Below are 21,317 nucleotides of genomic sequence, written 5' to 3' on the forward strand. Positions count from 1 at the left end.
ATGAGTCTCATACTGTTCCTGATGAGTTACAGGTTGGTCCAAGATATAATTTAAGAGATCGTACTACTATTGGTCCCGCTGCCAAGTATGGTTTTACATGTGTGAGTGTCGAGCCATCCACTTACCAAGAAGCTTCTAATATTCCGGAATGACAACTTGCTATGTCTGAGGAGCTTGCTGCTCTTGATCGTACAGGCACTTGGGATATTGTTCCACTACCATCACATGCAGTACCAATTACATCTAAATGAGTATTCAAAATTAAGACCAAGTCTGATTGTTCTATCGAGAGATACAAAGCTCATCTTGTTGCTAGAGGTTTTCAGCAAACTCAAGGTCGAGATTATGATGAGACATTTGCACCAGTTGCTCATATGACTACCGTTTGTACTCTTATTGTCGTGGCTGCTACTTCTTCTTGGACCATCTCTCAAATGGATGTTAAGAATGCTTTTCTTCATGGTGATTTGCATGAAGAAGTTTATATGCAACCACCCCCAGGTGTTGATGCTCCTTCTGGTCATGTTTGTCGCCTTCGTCGTGCTCTATATGGTCTTAAACAGGCTCCTCGTGCTTGATTTGAGCGCTTTATATCTGTGATACAAGCTGCTGGGTTTTTACCTAGTGATCATGACCCTGCTCTATTTATTCATCTCTCTCCACGTGGACGCACTTTGCTTCTTCTATATGTTGATGATATGTTGATTACGGGAGACGATGTGGAACACATTTCTTGTGTGAAGAAGCAACTTAGTGAGCAATTTCAAATGTCTGATTTGGGTTCCTTCAGTTATTTCTTAGGGATTGAGGTATTACATTCGGTAGATGGCTACTACCTTTTTCAGTCCAAATACATACAAGACCTTATTCATAGTTCTGGCATTACAGATAGTCGAACAGCTGCGACACCTATGGATCTTCATTTACAACTTCGTTCTACTGATGGTACACCTCTTGAGGATCCGTCTCGATATCGGCGTATTGTAGGCAGCCTTGTCTATCTCACAGTTACCAGACCTGATATTGCTCATGCAGTTCATATTCTGAGTCAGTTTATGAGTGCTCCTACTTCCATTCATTTTGGACACTTGCTTCGTGTACTACGGTACTTAAGGGAGACATCTTCTCAGTGTTTGTTCTATGCTCGTGATAGTCCACTTCAGCTTCATGCTTACTCAGACTCCACCTGGGCAAGTGACCTAACAGATCGTCGTTCTGTCACAGGCTATTGCATTTTTCTTGGTTCTTCTCCTCTTGCATGGAAGTCTAAAAAGCAGGTGGCTATATCTCGTTCTAGTACAGAAGCAGAACTTCGAGCACTTGCCACTACCACTTCAGAGATAGTATGGCTTCGATGGTTATTAGCAGATTTTGGTATTTCTTGTGATGCTCCTACACCTCTTCTGTGTGACAATACTGGAGCCATACAGATTGCCAATGATCCTGTGAAGCATGAACTTACAAAGCATATTGGTGTTGATGCTTTCTTTACTCGGTATCATTGTCATCAAAAAATAATTGCTCTTCAGTATGTGCCCTCAGAACTACAAGTGACAGATTTTTTCACTAAAGCACAAACTCGAGAGCAACATCGGCTTCATTTACTCAAACTCAATATTTCAGAACCTCCACTTCCACCTTGAGTTTGAAGGGGGGTGTTAAAGCCCATATACATATTAGGGTTAAGGCCCATAAAGGTCTTGTTATCTATATATAGTTGTATGTAACTATTGGATAATGATAATTCCAAATCCTGTTTTCGTCACACACATCACCACCTTCCGTCCTAATACAACAAAGAGAAAATAACAACAGCAGCAAAGAGTGACAATGAGAATAATTCTGCTTTTCTCAACTCCTATAGCAGCACCTACTCATGTCTTGTGCGCTAAGCAGCGGCAATCGCTACCCTTCCTGACCATCAACTTATCGCTCATCAACAACTGTCTTGGTCTTTTTTTCAAATTCTTCTCTTATTTGATTTCTTTTGGGATAGAGTCTCATTACTGAGCCTTCCATTACGATAGATGTTGCGCATGTGATGTCTAAAATCATAGACCATAAGCTACATGGTTCAAACTATTTGGACTAGAATAAGACTGTTCATCTTTATCTCCATAGTATTGATAAAGATGGTCATTTAACTGATGATCTTCCTAAAGATGATTCAAAGCAGACGTAGCTTAGAGATGATACTCGCTTGTTCCTTCATATTTGAAATTGTATTGATAGTGAGATAATTCGTTTGATCAATCATGGTGAATTACAAAATATAAAATCAACATTTCTTTAGATCGTTCGGCTAACCATTATTTAAACTCTTAGGATGTGTTTGGTTCATGGTAATCATGCAGAACTTATGTGATTACCTAATAATTACATAACCAAGGTTATAGGGATTAAAACATAACCTATGTTGTTTGATTCAATCTAAAATAATGCAATAAAAACTTATTTATTTGGAGGTTTTAGTGTATAACTTAGTGCGGAAAATTATATCAATCAGCAAATTGACTAATAAAATAAAATAAATAATATTAATATTAACGGTGATATATAAATAAATTTAAATAATCTTTTAGAAATTTTTATTATTTTAAAATTTTTTGGGAATAATTTTATTGAAATTTAAACTAAATATATTTAGATTATTTCAACTATAACTAGGAGTTGATTGATTCGATTAACTAAAATTTTAATTAAAAAATCTAAGTTTAAAAAAATTAATTTAAACAAATCTCGCCCGTAAAACATCACCCGTCGAATGTTGCTCGTCGAGCTTTCCAACGTCGGCTACCACCTCCGACCCCCGCCGAACCTTTCGGTGTCGCCTACCACCGCACATTCCGACGCCGTTGCCACCACCGACCTCCGACGATTCTTACATGCAAAGGAACAGCATCAACCGATGCAAATAACTTCAAAATCAACAAAACCCTCCAAAATCGGAGGTAAATGCATTACGAGTTGGATTCTCGGATTGTTGACGTTTTATGACATGGCAGGAATACAGGATAACTCAGGAATGATTCATTACTTAAACCAAACAAGATTTTTATTGATAATCTTAGATGAATAATCAAGGTTATCAACAATAACCCTCAACCAAACACACCTTCATGTTATAATTGCAAATTGTAAATGGTCCCTTCTCAAAATAGATATAAAGCATGCAATAAGATAAGTATATATGAAATCCATGACTTTTCAGATCCTTCAAAAAGAGTTTATTGTATGTGTAAAACAACATATAGACTTGCAAGCCACGGGCATGGTTTGCTAAGTTCAACTTCATTATGTTTATATGGAAGTAAGAGTTTTAAATATAGTTTCAATTATAAAAAATAAAAATAATGCAGAATTTTAGATAGTTTGGATCTCTTCTTATCATTTAATAATGAGAAAGGAAGAACAATTGTATAGATAAAAACTTCTAGCCATTTGTGATCATCACAGTCTCCTAGACTATAAGATCCTAATTCAACCTATGTTCTGTTAGTATCCTACATGGTTGAGGGGGATATCGTTAGAATCCCAAGTGGTGTATACCACAATTTTAATGTTTGATCAAATAAATTTAAGTTAGGTCTTGTTGTGTTTCTGATATGTGTCCAAGTGTGCAGGGATTTAGGATAACACACAGGTATCTGATGACTCAGGATCCAATGGAACATGGTGAAGGATGGTATGACCCACCCAAGAGATTGAAAATGATAAAGAGTATCGGAGACAGCTAGACTGTGAGCAAAAAACACAAGCAAACAAAAAAGATGGCATGAAAGAACTGACGAGCTCAGTGAATCCGAGACACAAGGAGCTTGGCGGAAAAGTACATCGGTGGAGCAAGAAGAACACATGGGGAATGAGCCGAAAGGACTCCATGCATCCTATGGATGAGAAGCCAGGAGGAAGTATGTACGAGGTAAGCTAGTGAGCTGAATTAGTGAATTGTACTTGAGACTAGGGTAGAGACTCAACTTATGCGAACTCAATCGTAGTTGACTTGAGAACTCTACGACTTGAGTCAGAGTTCTGGGAGATTGACATTGGGTTACAAGCGTCTTGAAATCCAAGCGATCAAATTTAATCTTGGCAACCCTATGCATTGTACACTTATCCTTTGAACCAATCAGAGATACAAGTGATTCGAGTGGTCTGAGCAACTGAAAGAATCTCTAGTCTACTAGAAGGACCTTCAAGCGACTGGAAGCACACGTGGAATACAAGACCGTGTCAGGTGGTCAAAGATCTTGATTGATCGAGTGTCCGCTGAACTCAAAGCTCTTTGTTCCTTTTTTTCTTCCTCTTCTCAAAAGTTGTAGCACTCGTTCGCCTCTTCCTTTTGTTGTTTTCCAACCAGGGACGGATCTTCTTATAAGTTGTACTGGGGTGTAGCCCAACCTTGTTTCCCGCAATTTTTTTAGGGGTTTAGGTTTTTTTCGTTGGTTCGTGACCCACGGGAGTGCGTGACAACTTCTCCACGACGTGACGGTGACGAGGAACTCCACGACGATGGTGTGACGGCGAGTCGACGACGAATCTCAAATCTCAAGTATTTTTTACGTTCTCCTCTTTCGGTTCAGCTTATTGAGATTTCTTTTCTTAGTTCTTACCGCATGTCCGCATCGACGCGTCCGCCAGTGCGAGCGCCGAGCGCGATCAAATCGCACAGCCGCTGTTGGCCTGCCGTCGCTCGCACGGCCGCTTCGACCTGCCGCCACTCGCACGGCCGCTTCGACCTGCCGTCGCTCGCGCGGTCGCTGCCGGCCTGCTGCCGCTCGCGCGGTCGCTGCCGACCTGCCGCTGCGATTTGTGGAACCTGCCGGTCTGTCACCATGGCTGCTGCCCTGCTACTGCTGCCTGCCCCACGGTCGCTGCCGGCCTGCCGCCGCAATCGCTGTCGGCTTGCCGCCGCGACTGCTGTCGACCTGCCGCCGTGATCGCTGTCGGCCTGCCGTCGTGGCCACTGCTAGCCTGCTGCTGCCGCTAGACCAAGAGACTGCTTTCAATTTTGATGACCAGTGAAAATTATATATATATATATATATATAAAATATATAATAATATATAATTCATTATATTAAATCAAGCCCCCCCTAACTCTAATTTTTAGATCCGTCCCTGCGAACCACTGAAGCAATGTCACATAAGCAAGTTAACAGTTACTTACCAAAAGCTATAAAAAGAGACTTGAGGCTCGAAAAGCAGAATAATGTACACCACCCTCGATATTTTATTGAAGAGGAGAAAACTAATAGACGATGTCTTGCATAAACTTTGAAATAGCAAATAATCAGGAGAGTTGTGAACTAATTAAAATATTATATCCTTTCCGTGTGCATATTTTTTATTATTTCTAATATGTATGTGTTTTTGCTAAATAATTAGCAAGAGAAAGAATAGTTTTTATTGCAGTTATTTTATTCATCCCTCCTTTAGCAATCCTGTCCGCTGCACTATCATGTACTTTATGGATCAAAAATTATTGCCAGTAGCAAATAACAATAAAAATTGATATATGTGACATTAATAGAGCAGATAATAAAACTTGAGTGACTAGGAATATACATGATCGATATGAAGAGAAAACATAAACAGTATAAAACGTACAAAGATTATAAATAAATTAAGTAGTTTGACAGATAAATTGATTAGAGCTGATAGAGGTCAATAAAAACTTTAATTAATGTAATATTGAATGATTTAATAGATAGAAGTACTACTAATGACATAAATGCAAGATCCATGATACAAACCTGAGTAGATAAAACTCACACAACTTGCTGATGATGATATTGTTATCCATGTTATGTGCTGATTGAGTTGTGTGTATACGTTCGTCAATTGGGTGGTGCAACACAATACAAAACCTAAGTTGTTTGAGCATAATCAACCTCCTAAGCTCAATGGGCGGTGGAGATCAACTCTAATCAATGGCTATGATCTATCCTCTAGAATCCTCCTTCTAAGATATTTACATAGATAATTCTAGACATGTACGTACTACCTAGAATTATATAGTTTGTCTCTAGGATTCTTTAGGATATTCTACAGTCTTCCAGAGTCTTCTAGTGTCTCCAAGGTCTTCTAGAGCAATCCAGGATTCTCCAGAGTATTCTTCAAGTGTCTAGAAGCTTGCGAGTCGTAACATGAAGCTCCATACACCATGATGAATGGAGTGTATGTTTCCAGTCGTTGTTAGGTTGTTTGTGAATATATAGATAGAAGGTTATTGATTTGACCAACTTAATCAAAATGTAGCACTCGGGTCATGATAATCAAATGAAAGACGACCTAAATTGACAACTTACTCTAATTATATAGAACATACAAGAATGTTGCTTCACTAAATATAAATATGTTGTGCTTAACAAGTCACCACATATGATTTTCGTTTTTCAACTTCCAAAACTAATGAATCGTGCATATTCATGGATTCGACGATGATGTTGTAAATAAAGAACAACCTAACAAGACAAACTTAAATATGTGACTGCCTAATAAAATTACAAACTTAAATCCACTAGGTGTCTCATGAACAAAACGAGAGTTTTAAATGCACTAGGTAACTCATGAACAAAAGGAGAGGTTTAAACATGGAATAGATACAAGAGTCTATTCTTCTGAGGCGTCGAAGGTACAAACGAGTAACGTGGCAGAAAACCCAACGGCTGAGATATAAATAAAAAACAGTTTTTTTCCAAAAAATCAATAAATTAAACAGGAAACTGGAACTTCAAAATACGCTCCACGTGATACTTCAAGAATAATCAAAATCCACGTAAATTATAAGCATGCAATTGTAACGACAAGACGCGTCGTTATCTACGAAAAGAAAAACTCGAAGCCGACGACTTTATCACGCCGACAGCACATAAAGCTTCCTCGAACCCGATCGGGAGCCGATCGACCGATTCCCGGATATTACAGTTACTGATGTGCCTAAAATCTCCTTACCCCTCTGCGAAACTATGAAATCACGGACCATATTCCTAGGGTTCCAGAAGTTGACTTAGACGACGGAGACGACGTCATGGAAAGAGGAAACGAAAACATTCAAAGCAATAGGAGGAGGATCAAGCTGCGAGAGGGAGGAGTAGCGCACCTGGAGACGCTGGAGAATTCGTAGAGCTTCCCGGCCGGGGAGAACACGACGAGCGCGACCTCCGCGTCGCAGAGCACCGCGAGCTCGTACGCCTTCTTGAACAGCCCGCTCCGTCGCTTGGAGAAGCGGATCTGGCGGCTGGTCCGGTCCTCGATCCGCCGCAGCTCCACCTTCCCCCGCCGCCCCATCGCCTCGCCTCGCCTCGCCTCACCTCACCGCCGAGGGGACTCCAACAGCAACCTACGCCAGCGATTCTCGAGAGTGAGCTGGCGTGTGTGGACGACTGTGGATGCGTAGGGAATCGCGTTGCGGACGAGCAAATAGAAAGTAACCGAAAAAAAATCGCAAGAAGACAAAAGACCCACCACCGACTCAAAAACTCACTCGTCGGGCCCCACCTGCCATCGCTCGGTAGCGACTGGAAAAAAAAAATAAGATAATCCCAGTAGTCAACATCTGCTGGTGTGATCGATTCGGTCCTATAAAAATTTCTCATCGATCATCAAGGTAAATTAGAAAGCGCATATGACGGTCAATCCAGATGCTCAGTATCCTTTGATTGCGTTCCCCAGTTAGGAAAAATCGTATTAGGGATCGTATTGAGGATCCCTGAGTTACAATTCGGATGTTTTACTGTTGCACCATTGCCCCGGAGACGGTAGCGATTGGAATTCCTTTGCAGCGGTGCAATATTTATACATGGGTAATGCAAGTCCCAAGGGGCGAATTAAGATGGATTCACGCATCCTAGAAGATAAGACCGCCAGGGCGACGGTGGGGCCTACCTAGGCATGCGATCTGAACCGTCCGTCCGTCAATCTTCAAGCACGAACCGTACGTCTATCTCAGCGAGTCCGACTGCCCGCCAGTGAATGGGTCGAGGCCACGCTACGGTTAAACTGGTTGCTGCTCGACTTAATTGAAAAATAAAAAAGAGTGGCTTAACAGAACGATGAAGCTAGGTGTATACATTGCATTGATGTATTGCATCGATCGATCAAGACATATTTTAGGCGAATCAATTAATATTTTATCATTTCATTCTATTTTTTATAATAATAGACAAGTTAATGATTTGACATTGAAACGGTCAAGTATTATTATAAATGTTATCTGTTACAAATCAATCCATTAATTATATCATTAATCTCTAATTAACGGGAGATATGTTGCGAGGTTATAAAAGAGGAAGCGATGGGAAAACACAAGCAGAGTGTTCTCGATCCTAGCTTCCTTTTCCTCTGCTTCCCCCAGTGATAGATAGTCTTTGGGTGTAATCTATTCATCGGTAACGATCTGTGCTTGATCGTTTTGCCTGTCCTACCGTTGTATCCTGAGAAACAGACATTCGTCGTGACCTCTAAGCACTACTAGAGGGGACGAATCTGTTTTAAGGAAACTGCGTTGAACGCAAGTCTCGACATCATCCGTCTCGACTCTCTGCGTGGTCTCGACACTCAACGTCACGGTCTCGGCGTCTCGGCACTCGACGTCTCGGGCACTCGGTGTCTTGGCTCTCGACATCTCGGCACTCGACACTCGGCTTGGCAGACAACAAGTCGGCTCTCGGCTCGGCACTCGACCACTCAGTTCTCGGTAGTCGGCCACTCGGCACTCAGCCACTCGACTCGGCAGTCGAATTCGGCCACTCATCTCTCTCCGACAAAATTGACAAATAGATAAGTCTCTATTTTTGGAAGAGAAGAAGATTAGGATTATATATCTATTAAGTATAGTACAAGTGATTGAACACTGAATGATGATGACGGGTATTGTGTAAGAAATAACAGTGCAAGGATGAGATATATAAATTAATTTAATAATTAATATTTTTAAAATAAAAATAAAATTAAAATAAAATATTTTAAATTTCTTTTCCTTACCCTCCAAATTAAAATATAAGATTTTCTAATAATTCATGAATATAAATTTATCTTTCTCTCCCTTTCTCCTTCTTAACTCACTTCATCCTAAATAAAAATTAATTTTTTAATTATTTATCCTTTTCTCCTTTTTCTCACCTCCTCTTTGAAACAAAACTTTGCTACTTAGAAAAAGGGGCGCTTTAAAAAAAAAAAAAAAACCGGCCCAAACTATTATCGATCTGGTCGAAGTTCGGCTGTCCGCCGTCGGTCCAAATCTTAACACGGTCCGAGCGCCGTGCCGTCGTTTCTTAACTACTTGCCCTTTCCCGTCGCCACCTACCAAATAATTCCCGAACGAATCGGGAGCTGTCCGCGGTTTGTCAGTTCAATCGACCGTCAACTCCGTCTTCCCTTTCCGCCGGATTTGAGTCACGATGGCGGTGGAGCCGAAGATTGCCCCGTCGATGCTGTCGTCGGACTTCGCGAATCTGGCATCGGAGGCCGAGCGGATGATCCAGTTGGGAGCCGATTGGCTCCACATGGACATTATGGTACTGATGGATCTTCCTCCCCCCTTCTCCGTAGTCACCTGTGCATATTGGCTTTTCTTGTACCTCGTGGGAATTGAGGGCTGGTCCGCTCATTTCATTTGTTCTTCGATCGGATTATTTTTGCTTCTCGTCGCCTTAACAATTTGATTTTAGATAGAAATTGCAAAGCTTCTTGTTTCGAATGGTTTTAATGCTTGACCTTGTTTCTGATTGAATTGAACGTTGAAGAATATATACTAGCGCGTCTATCTATGCTTCCACGCTTTTATATATATTTAGCTTTTTTTAATTTGTCTTTTAGTTGGGAAGGAAGTGTTAGTGATAGTGTTGGGAGCGCACTTATAGGATCGAACTAGTGCATATTCTAAGATAGATAGTCCTTGAGTGATAAAAATATAGGGTATAGTTTCTAATGATACAGAACTTGAGGATCGGTTTATGCCAGTGTTCCTTATTTGACATTGTAAAGTAGGTGATCCTAATCTAAAACTTTCAGAAATCTTTGAATCAGGGAAGTTCTGTTTAAGTATTGTTGTTTTGGTTCGAAGTTCATGCCATTTAGCTGAACAAGAAGTTCTAGATGGAACTTATATCTCTTTGAAAAACTATCAGAATCACAGTATTATAAGATATACCATTGGGTTTTCCTATTTATTCAAATATAACTAATAGAAGTTTTAACTGGTAAGCCTAATCGAATCTGTTTCACTATGAGGACCTACAATTGTACTAGCTTGTCATGATTTTTTTTTTGTTTTTTTTTCTCCACTTGAAGATTAGGTAATGAATTTGATGAAAAATAAACTGGTTTAATGGTTAGACAAGCTCCAAATTTTGGCTGTGTTTGGTCCTATTAAATTAATTTATTCTATTTCACTTTTAAAACTAGAACTGGTATTTTGTAGGTCATAAGCAGAGAAATTGGGGTCGTTGAATAACATTCTCTTATTCCCCCTCTTCTCCTTAGGGGTCTAATCGAACCGAGCCGAACCAAATAGTAATAGGCTCGAGCTCGACTCGTTTGATTTTTTTCGAGCTCGGCTTGAGTTTGATTCGAGCTTTAATGCTTAAGCTCGAGCTCGGTTCATAACGAAATTAAATAGTTCACGAACGGCTCGAGCTCAATTCGAAAATAACTCGTTTAAAAGTTAAACGAACTTAGTTCGAGCTCGGCTCGTTAACATATTATTTTGAGATCGTTGAACAAGCTCGAGTGCGAGCTCGTTAAGCACATAATCGAGCTCGAGTTCGGCTCGTTAACATATTATTTTGAGATCGTTAAACAAGCTCGAGTTCGAGCTCATTAAGCACATAATCAAGCTCGAGTTTGAGCTCATAAAAATCCCCTATAATACATGAAAATCAACTACATACAGAATATGAAAATCACTTATAAAAATAAATACATAACATACAAAATCAAAATCAAAATCAAAGTCACATCATTCTCCTTTCTGTCGTCTCTTACACTGCACAAGACCATCCACTGAGACACATAAGTCAATTGTTATTAGAAAACATCTTATTTTCTACCAAAGGGTAGGCAAACAAGGGGACAAATCACATTTGTGGAAGGACTTCTTATTGTGGATGCAATCTGTGCCTTCAAATTTGCACATGGAAATCATGGAAACAGATTTCATGATTAACTCTTCTCATGTGTTAAATGCAACCAAGACTAGTAACCTGGGTAATGTTTTTAGATCATCAAAGATGAGATTAGACATGGTTAGAAATGTGATTCTTATTATAAAATTTAATGGTTGCTTAAAATAAATGGTTCATTGAAGAAGCTTGTGGCTCGAGTTGGTGTTCTCACTAGTTGGGATGGTGTTCGCCTACAAGAAGAGAGATGAGACCATGGCTTTGGTACAGTGTTAGGGTAATTATTTGGGTATCTTATCCAGGTAGTTCTCTACTTATATTTGTTATTCATCAAAAATACAAGTAGGCACGTAATATGGTATTTATATTTAGGCTGATAACAAAATTGAAGTGCTAAATATCTTCCATCTATATTCTAGTATCTTTCTCCCACATGAGAACCAAAATACTTAGAGACATGCATCCTTGATTCTTTTTCATAACTAATTTGATTGATATGATTAATTTTTAGTGGCTTCTAGATGTTTATGCAACATCTACGAGTATTGTGCTGTTGTCTACTGTGAAAATTTCAAAATTATTCAGGACTTATAGTGGTATAGTGCTTCGTCATCTCTGCTATCTAGTTTCTACTGCCCAGTGCAACTATCTTCTTGATAGTTAGGAATACAGAGCTTCATTTTTATGTACTTAATTACCAGCTGTATTCATGGGCATTTGGTTTCTTATATTATGTTTGGCGGTGGCATTCTCGATATATTCCAATTTATTAGTTTATTTGGACTTGTTTTTTACTTATATTTCTTTTGATAGATTGATATTGTCTTTATGTCTTTTGCAGGATGGGTGAGTAATCATACCCCAACTATATGAGGTTCTGTAAATTTTGACATGGGAGATAAGAGCCTCATGCACACTGTAAAAGTTGCTGATGCATTCAATTAGTAATTATAAAAAATTATTGTGATGCATAACTATATGTTTACCAGCGTTCACTTACTTTCATCTCTTAAGATGAGTTCTGCAATAGTCACATGCAAGAATGGCATTAATGTGTGAGAGTTCCTTATTCAAGATGTATGCAATGTTATTTACAAAGGTATTTTCAAGTGGAGAACTAAGTTTTTGATTGTTGAGAAACATGGCAGACATGAAATTGATTCAACATGCTTTCAAGTTTTGAAGATTGACTTATTGAAAAATAAGTGTAGTTTAAACAATCATGTTTAAGCTATGATGGTAGTAATTATATAGGGAACAATGGTCATCAGCAATTTGAATTAACTTATGTGCCATCATTCACTTGCAGCTTCTAACAATAGTTACTCTATGATATGCATCTTCTTAAGTATTAATAGATCATTACTTACCCATTATGTGGTTTTTGGTTAATAATTACTACTGATGGAGATGAAAATGGAAAATCAATTTGGGAGCTTGAAAGCTCACGTGTTGTTGTTAATGAACTTAGAATGGTATATCGATATATACTCCCTTGCAGTTGGCTTTGTTAATTTTCTTACTTCTATATGTTTTTTCAAATAACTACCCATTCAAAACTATATGTGCGGCAGCCAGCAAATCTTTGCTTACTTAGTGCTGTTTCCTTTTACTACCTTGCATTGAACCACCATTTTTTTCTTTTTATGTTTTATTTTCTCTTTCTTATTTTTCCAAAACCAGTCAGTGTATGGTACTCCAAACAACATAAAAGCTAGTGTAACAAAGATAGCAAAATGAGGAATGTTCATTTGGTTTGCTCGAAAAGTTGTTCCATTCCTAATGACTTATTTTGCTTACAAGATGAAACTGACACTTTAATTCTGATAGAATTGTTATCCTCTCTTGATCTTGCTTTGCTACTCTCAATCAATCTCGAGAGAAACAAACCAAATTTATCACCTTATTTCTTACTATCAAAGCAATTTTCAGGCTTCTGTTGACCTTGTGGAGGTTATTTCTTCTATTACTTGCAAAATTCTTGCAAACCAAACATCAGAATGAAAATGAAACATCCTTTCCTAACAAACTAAGGATTACATCTTTCTATTTTATTCTTCTCATCCATTTCCCTGAAATAATTGCTGTATTTCTTGTTAATTTTATTCCATGAACCAAACACTATTTAGATAATGTTGATGTTGGTATATTCTTGGTAGTTAATTCAAGTGAACTTTTTTTAATCATATGAGCAGTATTAAGATTTGCTCTTCAGTTATGGCAAGAGCCAAGAAGTTGACTACTCACAAACTAGCAACTCAAGTATGTCATCTCCTATGACATTTATTATGAATAGGTTTTCCTCATTAAGGGTCCATTTACTTGGATGGAAATGGAAGATATGAGAGGGAGGGAGGAAGGTAATACAAAGGATGTACATAAATGATAAACTTCATAAGCAAATTTATGATCCTTTCTTTCTCTCCTCTTTACTTTCCATCCAAGTAAGTGAACCCTAATAGATACTGAGCCATGAGGGCTTATTTTTATGGAACCTCGAAGCAACTACATAGCTACATAGCTTCTAATTATTTGTGTAACATTCAAGTGAATGAATTTTCTTTCTTATCCTTATTTTGATAATGCATCTTGAAGCATAATTTGTGAAGATACGATAGGACCATATTTTATAACCAGCTGATGTGTTATATGCCATTGATTAGTACCATGTTTTATGGTGTCACTACAACATATGATTAACATATTATTATTTTTATCTTTTTGTTGATATTCACAGGCATTTTGTTCCCAACTTAACAATAGGAGCTCCAGTGATTGAGAGTTTGCGAAAGCACACAAAGTATTCTTACTTTCTTGATATAAACATGGCTTGTGTTCTTCAGACTTTTGGCTAACATCAGATAGATCTTCTGATTTTGTGTTTGACAATTTTTACTTGTCAGGGCATATCTAGACTGCCATCTTATGGTTACAAATCCACTGGATTATGTAGAACCATTTGCAAAAGCTGGTGCCTCAGGCTTTACATTTCATGTTGAAGTGACAAAAGGTGAATTCAAATCTTTATATGTAAAACTATCGGATAATTTTCAGTTCAATTTCTTACACATTATATTCCAGAGTACTGGCAACAGCTTGTGAACCAAATAAAGATGAAAGGCATGCGACCTGGTGTAGCTTTAAAGCCAGGAACTCCTATTGAGGAAGTATATCCACTGGCAAGTCATCTGTTAAACTGGACTTCCTTATGGTTCCATTTTTCATTACTGTCTCTGGTTATTTTAGTGAAGTCTTTTATGGTTTGGTTATAACCTCAGTTAATTGATTCACCCACATGCAGATATTCGATATTCATAGAAATACTCGACATCAGACACTAGATTGTGCAATAAATATAACTTTCATAGATAATTATTTTTATGGCTAAATAATTCAAGTGCAGGATACTATGTCCAGATTGTTCACTGAGCCAGATAGTAACAAAGACATTAGTTTCTATCTATTGATTTGACATTAAAATTTATATGATTGCTTGTTGGTCTGTTTATTATCTGAGATGTCGTAATGTAATAATTGAATGCCACATATTTGACAATATCAAACTCTGGTCCATCGTTATTTATTGTCTCTATATTGTTTTTCAGGTGGAGGGTGAAAATCCTGTAGAGATGGTCCTTGTCATGACTGTTGAACCTGGATTTGGTGGTCAAAAGTTCATGCCTGAAACAATGGATAAAGTGTGTTTATTTCTTGCTTACCTTTCAAATGTTTCCTATCAATATAAATAATAAGATGCTTGACCTCATTTTGTCAGGTACGTACATTGAGAAAGAAGTACCCTACCCTAGATATAGAGGTAAGGTGTTTTCAGACAGTTTATGGTTCCATGCTGCTCAGTTGACAATATACTTTTTGTGCCTTGAAGCTCTTTTGGTATGGGTAGTTTTTCCACCACAATATTCGATAGGAAATATAGAAGGTCCATGTTTAGTTATTGTTTATGAGAGTTGAAGGGATTTTAATACAATTCACGAGATGGAGTGATAACTTTCCAAGATCCAACAATTAAATATTACAATCTTGAAAACTAATAAGAATGATCTAATTATTTTTTGAAAATAATCATTATAATCTTAAAAACTAATAATTTATTTACATATATGATTTCTAAAGGATGCTAACTCAGATAACAAACAAGACCTTAATAATGTAAATTCATCTTTGCTTGGTTTTTAACAGATTGAGCTCTAGTTCTAAATTTAGGATGGAGATTTAATTTTACAGTCTTTGGTCTGTAGAAATATTTATTTCGTTTTATATAAATTCTCATGAAAAGTATTCCTGGGTTTTGTAATAAAAATGAACTTGAAATACTATTCCCATGAAACTATTATTCACTAATTATTCTTCTTAGGTACTCCTTTAAACATTATAAGGAACACATATTCCAATTTTATCACCAAGCATACTTTAAATCAAATCAGCTGGTCAAACTTGGTAAATTGAGCAGATCAACTAAGACACACGAGTTGTGAGGTGGAAGGTTAAATGGATTGAACAAGATGTGATAACCGAGCAGGTTGAGTAGAAAGGTGTATCCAGGTGGTCAAATGAACTAGTTGGATTGAGTAAATCAAACGGGTGGGATGGACCATGAAGACTAAGAGAGTAAGAATTGTTGGGCTAAATGAGTTGGGTCAAATGAATGGGCAAGGTATGCTGAGTGAGTAGAAGAAATAGGCAAGCTTAATGGACCAAGCAAACTAGATAGATTGGGCTAACCAAGTGGGTTGAGAGAGCCAAGTGACTGAATGGATTGAGTGGAGTAGATAAATCGAGCTAGATAGGTAAAAAAAAATTGCACAATATTGTGGAAACTATTTTAGGTCTATTAATTCTGACAACCCTAATATATAAACAAGGAGGAATATGAAAGGTAAAACAGACATATATCAAACAAGGACTAGAATATCAACTTTACCTTTTGAAAATAATTATAGTAGCACATATGTAATCATTTTACATATTTAATTCATGCACTAAAAACATATAAGTGAGTCATTACTATCTCCAATATACACAGTGCAAAAATCTATTACTTTACAAGGTCAATGTTCCCACTAGTGGAGTATGTACAAATCAAATACACAAATATAACATAGTAAATACCAAATATAGCTACTATGTGATAGAAATATTAAAGTTTAAATTCCACCTATTTTTTATGTTAACGGATCTAATATTGATACATTAATCCTCATTACCTCAATTTAAGGACAACCATCCTATTAGGATAACCTACCGTAAATCCTAATTTAGCGAATCCAGTTCACTAGTATTAATATCTCAAATCCTAAAAGTAGGAGTTAGACTAAACAAGCTCTTATCTATCAATTTTCCATGGTCGAAAAAAATGGAGTAGATGCTTCGATGATATGAGACACTAGAACTAATGTAACCTAAATAATAACTAGTTATTAGTCTGAAATAGGTAGTGGTTTTACAATATCAATAAGAACATCACTCATTGAATCCTTACTTTCAAAGTGACGATAATTGGTGGCTATACAACCAGCAGTAGTGGTATAATCTAATGAAGTGACAATTTATGCTAGGGTATCGACGATCAGCATGAGGGCCCTAACTCAGTATGCATGAGAGCAATAGCAAGGTGCATGGGGTGCCCCATGCACGAGGATCTGGTGCTAGTGTTGGGCCTTGGGCGTATTGTGAGCTAGAGCGCATGGGAAACGACCCTTGGTTGTAAAGATCACACCTGGGTCAAGCGGTTGCAACACGTAAGTCTTGTATGGTGGAGCACAAAGGAATAGGAAAAGAAGAGAGAACTATGGTGGCACATAATGTGGGATTAAGAGCATGTGAAAGTGCCTCTAATCGTGCGGCCCATAGTTGGTCTGAGCAATTGTAGCGCATAAGGCTCGTAGGGGGGAGGTGCATAGGGATAAGAAAAAGAAGTGAGAGAGAAAAGGAGGGTGAGAACTGTGGTTGCTCACCTTAGTGCCGAGAGGTGGCTCACCCTAACTCTAAGCAGGGTGACATGAGGAGGGCGAGAAGAGGAGGAAGGAACTGATGGCGGTGGCTCACCAATGATTGTGGTCGAGGGCAAGCAATCCCAAATACAAATTTTGTTCAACCCTAAACCGGTCAAAATGAGTCCAAGTCAAGCTCGATTTGAAAACTCTAACCACTTGTCTACTGGACATACCACACCCAACTCTACACCAACTTCTACTCAATCCCTGAAAATCCAAAATATTTTTTGGTTCAGCTTAATTAGTTGTCTAAATTTTGAAAAAGAAATATTTTATGGCACAAATTTAGTTAAGATAAATTTTGGCACATAACATGTCTCTAATAAGGTTGATCTTCATTTTGTAGTTCAGAGGTATTTTGCACATTGAGGTCTTTACAATGATTAAAATTCAAGAGTTTGATCTTTGTAATCTCATATGCACAGGACTTAGCCATGAGGAGGCAAAGAGTAATTAGTTCTCCATTAAAATGTTTTTTAGGTTCGAGTCACTTGAATTAGCACCAAGCTTCCCAGTTGGTAGGCTAGGTCTCCCAAAGCTTAGGCAACCTTTGTTGATTCTCCTATCGTTCTCTCTTGGGGCGCCTTCATCATGTGGTATCTAATAGCTCCAACTATCTAGGGGATTCTCAGGATTGGCTTGTGCGCTTTGAGTCTTCGATGATTGTTCTCATGATGCCTTGCACCTTTATGAATTTGATTTCTTTTTGGGTTATTATTCCATGCAAGCAAAGGTGCAGAATCACTTTCTGAACTCCTCTTTTCGAACTTCATTTCACTAAGCTGCTCCTTTTGTTTTTTGTTTTTTTTTTTTACGAGGATGTTTCTATCCTCTCCAAAGGTGACATCCCTATTTGCTTCTATGGGATCTATGTGGCTTTTGAGGAAGCCCTGCTGTTGTCTATACACTTTACAATCTTGTCTTAATGGTTGCTTGGTCTTTGAGCTTGCTAATTTAGTGTTCCCACTTCCCATTGCAAAGTTTGACTCACCAGATCTTCCCTTGAAGCTTTAGGTTGATGGTTGCTCAAGACTCTTGGCTCGGGTCTGTTGATTCTCTGAGTGTCAAACTTGCATCATGCGCCCGTCATTCTCCCGCCTGACTGGATGGCAAAGCATTAGCCTAGAGCCACTCTCTTGGCATCATGATATTTTGTTTCTCCAGTCTCATTGCGCTTCTTGGGCTGGCCTGTACGAGTTGCAGGCTTTGATCTACTTGTAGTGCAGCATTTGTCCTTTTTTGTTGCGCCTCTTGAGTCAGCTGAGGCATTTATTTTGTTCTATCAGTCCGTTTGATACCCCCAACCACCTTTCCAGTTACCCACCTAATCCTGTGAATTAATTTCTTCAGTTTTTCTACAAACGTTCTTGTATTTTGATGTATATTTATTTTCTTATTACATTGTGAGTATGTTATTTGCCTCCCTGCCTCAGAAAAAATACAAAAAAAAAACAACCATTTTATGCTTAATAGCAATGGATGCTCCATCTATTCACTATCCTATTGCTGCATCACTGTCTGAGACAGAGAGAGAGAGAGAGAGAATATAAAATATATTTGAAACCAACTAACTTTGATGATACATTCAAGTATTCAGTGATCAACCACAACCATAGTACGGCGCATCTGGATAGAGTTAATTTTGTAATTTATACATTGGCTAAGATCGGCTAATTTTGTTTTGCCTTTGTTCAAAAGGGAAACAAACATGGACTTATTAGAAGCTTATTCAGATTCCAGTTAGGTGACACCTTAGGCAGCATGTTTCTCCTAAGTAATCAAACTTGCTTGTTGCCTTTGGCTGGGGGCATGCACTTCTGGATCCTACAGTGATTGGTCTACTATTTTACAATTTTCTTGCTTTTCGATACCGGATAACATTTTTCAGAATCAACAATTTATAATGTTTAATAGGTGGATGGTGGCTTGGGCCCTTCAACCATTGACTTGGCAGCTTCAGCAGGAGCAAACTGCATCGTAGCAGGAAGTTCAGTTTTTGGAGCTAAAGAGCCAGGGGAAGTAATTTCTATTCTCAGGAAGAGTGTAGCAGATGCTCAACTGAACAGCTAACGATATGTATAATATTATTTTGAAATATTTGTTGGTATATGTATGAACTTCAGTTACTTGAATAGCCAGTAAGATGGTGCATCTATGCCGACTGTTTGAATAAACAAGAAGTAACATCTCTGTTATGTTCTGATTTAAATTTTACGGTTACGGATTAATCATGATTTGAGTTGGAATTATTGTGCTTGGAATATTTGGAGTTGAACTCATGCTATGCTGTTGGAGGTTGGTTTAATTTCATTTGAATTTATTTCTGGGATAAATTCGAAGCAACTTGAATTCTTAATAAGTGGATTCAGGTTCTTTTGTGCTAGTTGGGGTTAGAATTGGATCCAATTTGGGTATTTGAATAGTATTGCACAGTCCTCGCATGGTTGCCACATTGGATCTCTCATTGCATAATTGCCCATCTTGTGTGGTGCCCATTGTTGTTGGTGATGGTTGTGATGTTGGAGGATGGATGCTGTTGAAGCTATTAAATATTTTTGAAATCGTCTTCCGGATGAGTCGTTAGTCACTTGGCTTGTAGGTTGATGGTCAAAGTGGTATCCATGAGCAGTGAAGGAAGAAAATGAGGTACTCTAGCGGGGCATCAAACACTGAACTGCAAGAAGGAAGAGGAAGGTGAGAACGGAGGTCAGGGATGTCCTGACTCAACTGCTTCGACGCTTAAGTCAAACCCTCGCCCAGAGATTGAGAAGCAAAAATGCAGGGATGTAGAGAGAAATCAATGTTTGTTGGTTATGTGTACGTATCTGTATCCACAAGAGGCGGGGGAGTTATATAAACTTATAAAAGAAAAAAAAATGAGAAAATTATCTTATCTTAGTTAAGGAGAATATCCCTCAATGGAGATCTTGTTAAAGGAGTTGTCTCATCTGGATAAGGAGAACATCTCATTGCTGCCGCAGTAGCGAAGAGTCTTATCACCCATACCTGATATGACGTCTGACTGCGCTATCATGCCGCATTAATAAGGTAGATGAGCTATTCAAGATATCGTATGATTGCATATGTCCTTCTGACGGCAACCTGCACAGCTAAATAAAGAAATGAAAAGAGCAGAATCAGTTGAGCTCGGTGTAAGGTACTGGGTAGGCGAAGCGCGAGCGACAGAGAGAACCCGAGCCGAGGTCAACTAAGATGAGCCTTAAGCCTGAGACAGAACTTGATGCGATTGGGAGGGGACTTGACGGGGCGGCTTGGACTCAGAGCTCGAGGTCGGATGTCGAACTAGAGTTGGGCTAGAGAGGTCAAGTGTGGGATCCTGAACTGAGCCGGATGCCGAGTCGGATATTGGATCTTGATCTACACCGATTACCGAGTTGAGGCCCAACCGCCTAGGAACGTGAGCGCGAAATAAAGTCAAGGCCCAAGACCAAGCCTGTCAGCCTTGGAGTTCAATCTTTCGTCCAATGTGTCATCTAATAGGATTGAATCTTGACCTTCTTGATCAAGTCATACCGATCCATAACCGTATGTAATGACTATATATGCCTTAATATCAAAGGAAAAAAGATATAAAAAATAATATTTGATATGAATTTAAGATCTTTGAAACTGTAAGACACTTTTAGTAAAAACATTTAGGAAAAAAAGGGATAAATTTAGACTTAGAGCTTCATAAATTATTTGATAATTTTACGGGCCTCAAAAAAGAAAATAATATAATTAAACTCATCAAATCATCAAGAATACAATGATGCTCATTTGACATGAATTTGGAAATTTTAATTTTATTAAATATTTTTTTTATCAAAAGCGCTTATGATTTTGGATACCACAAAATTAGGAGAAAAAAAATACACGGACTCATTAAGAGTATAATGATGCACATTTGATATGAATTTGAGACCTTTAGATTTGTCAAATATTTTTAGCTAAAAGTGTTTTAGAACTCTTTAGCCTCAAAATCAAAACCAACCATTAGGAAAGCAATAATGCCTGATTTGGATAACTTCAAAGTTTTTAGTATAGTAAAATAATTTTTTTTAAAAAGTGTTTAAATGTCAATAGTTAATTGAAATTATATGTAATTAATTGTTGAATAAGTAGAAATACGACGAGATAAAGTAATTCCAGTGTAGGAGTATAAAGGTTAAACTCC

General features: G+C 38.0%; 2 protein-coding genes across 4 annotated transcripts in view; one reads left to right on the forward strand and one right to left on the reverse strand.

Annotated features, from left to right (window-relative positions):
- Positions 1-7,415, reverse strand: part of LOC141822076 (MADS-box transcription factor 51-like) — a 56,117-nt gene extending 48,702 nt beyond the window's left edge. For 2 of the 3 annotated variants that reach the window (XM_074709498.1, XM_074709497.1), the window contains exon 1: positions 7,106-7,415. In XM_074709498.1, the coding sequence (XP_074565599.1) occupies positions 7,106-7,293 (188 nt within the window). In that variant the 5' untranslated portion in view covers positions 7,294-7,415. The remainder of the gene's footprint in view (positions 1-7,105) is intronic. The other variant, XM_074709499.1, reaches the window with a different exon arrangement.
- A 1,811-nt stretch (positions 7,416-9,226) lies between these two features.
- Positions 9,227-19,371, forward strand: LOC141821742 (ribulose-phosphate 3-epimerase, cytoplasmic isoform-like). The gene is made up of 7 exons (XM_074709093.1): positions 9,227-9,524; positions 13,862-13,926; positions 14,030-14,136; positions 14,208-14,305; positions 14,732-14,824; positions 14,902-14,943; positions 19,055-19,371. The coding sequence occupies exons 1-7, from the start codon at positions 9,405-9,407 to the stop codon at positions 19,208-19,210; spliced, it is 681 nt and encodes a 226-aa protein (XP_074565194.1). The 5' UTR covers positions 9,227-9,404; the 3' UTR covers positions 19,211-19,371.
- Positions 19,372-21,317: the final 1,946 nt, after the last annotated feature.

Source organism: Curcuma longa, chromosome 2 (genome assembly GCF_044706935.1).
Source record: "Curcuma longa cultivar G26 ecotype Majalengka, Jawa Barat chromosome 2, ITB_CL_G26_1.1, whole genome shotgun sequence".
In the NCBI taxonomy this organism is placed as follows: domain Eukaryota; kingdom Viridiplantae; phylum Streptophyta; class Magnoliopsida; order Zingiberales; family Zingiberaceae; genus Curcuma; species Curcuma longa.

Coding starts and splice junctions, on each gene's coding strand:
- LOC141821742 (XM_074709093.1), top strand. CDS start 9,405: ATGGCGGTGGAGCCGAAGATTGCCCCGTCGATGCTGTCGTCGGACTTC. Junction 9,525..13,861: donor TCCACATGGACATTATGGTA/CTGATGGATCTT, acceptor GTTGATATTCAC/AGGCATTTTGTTCCCAACTT. Junction 14,944..19,054: donor ACCCTACCCTAGATATAGAG/GTAAGGTGTTTT, acceptor AATGTTTAATAG/GTGGATGGTGGCTTGGGCCC.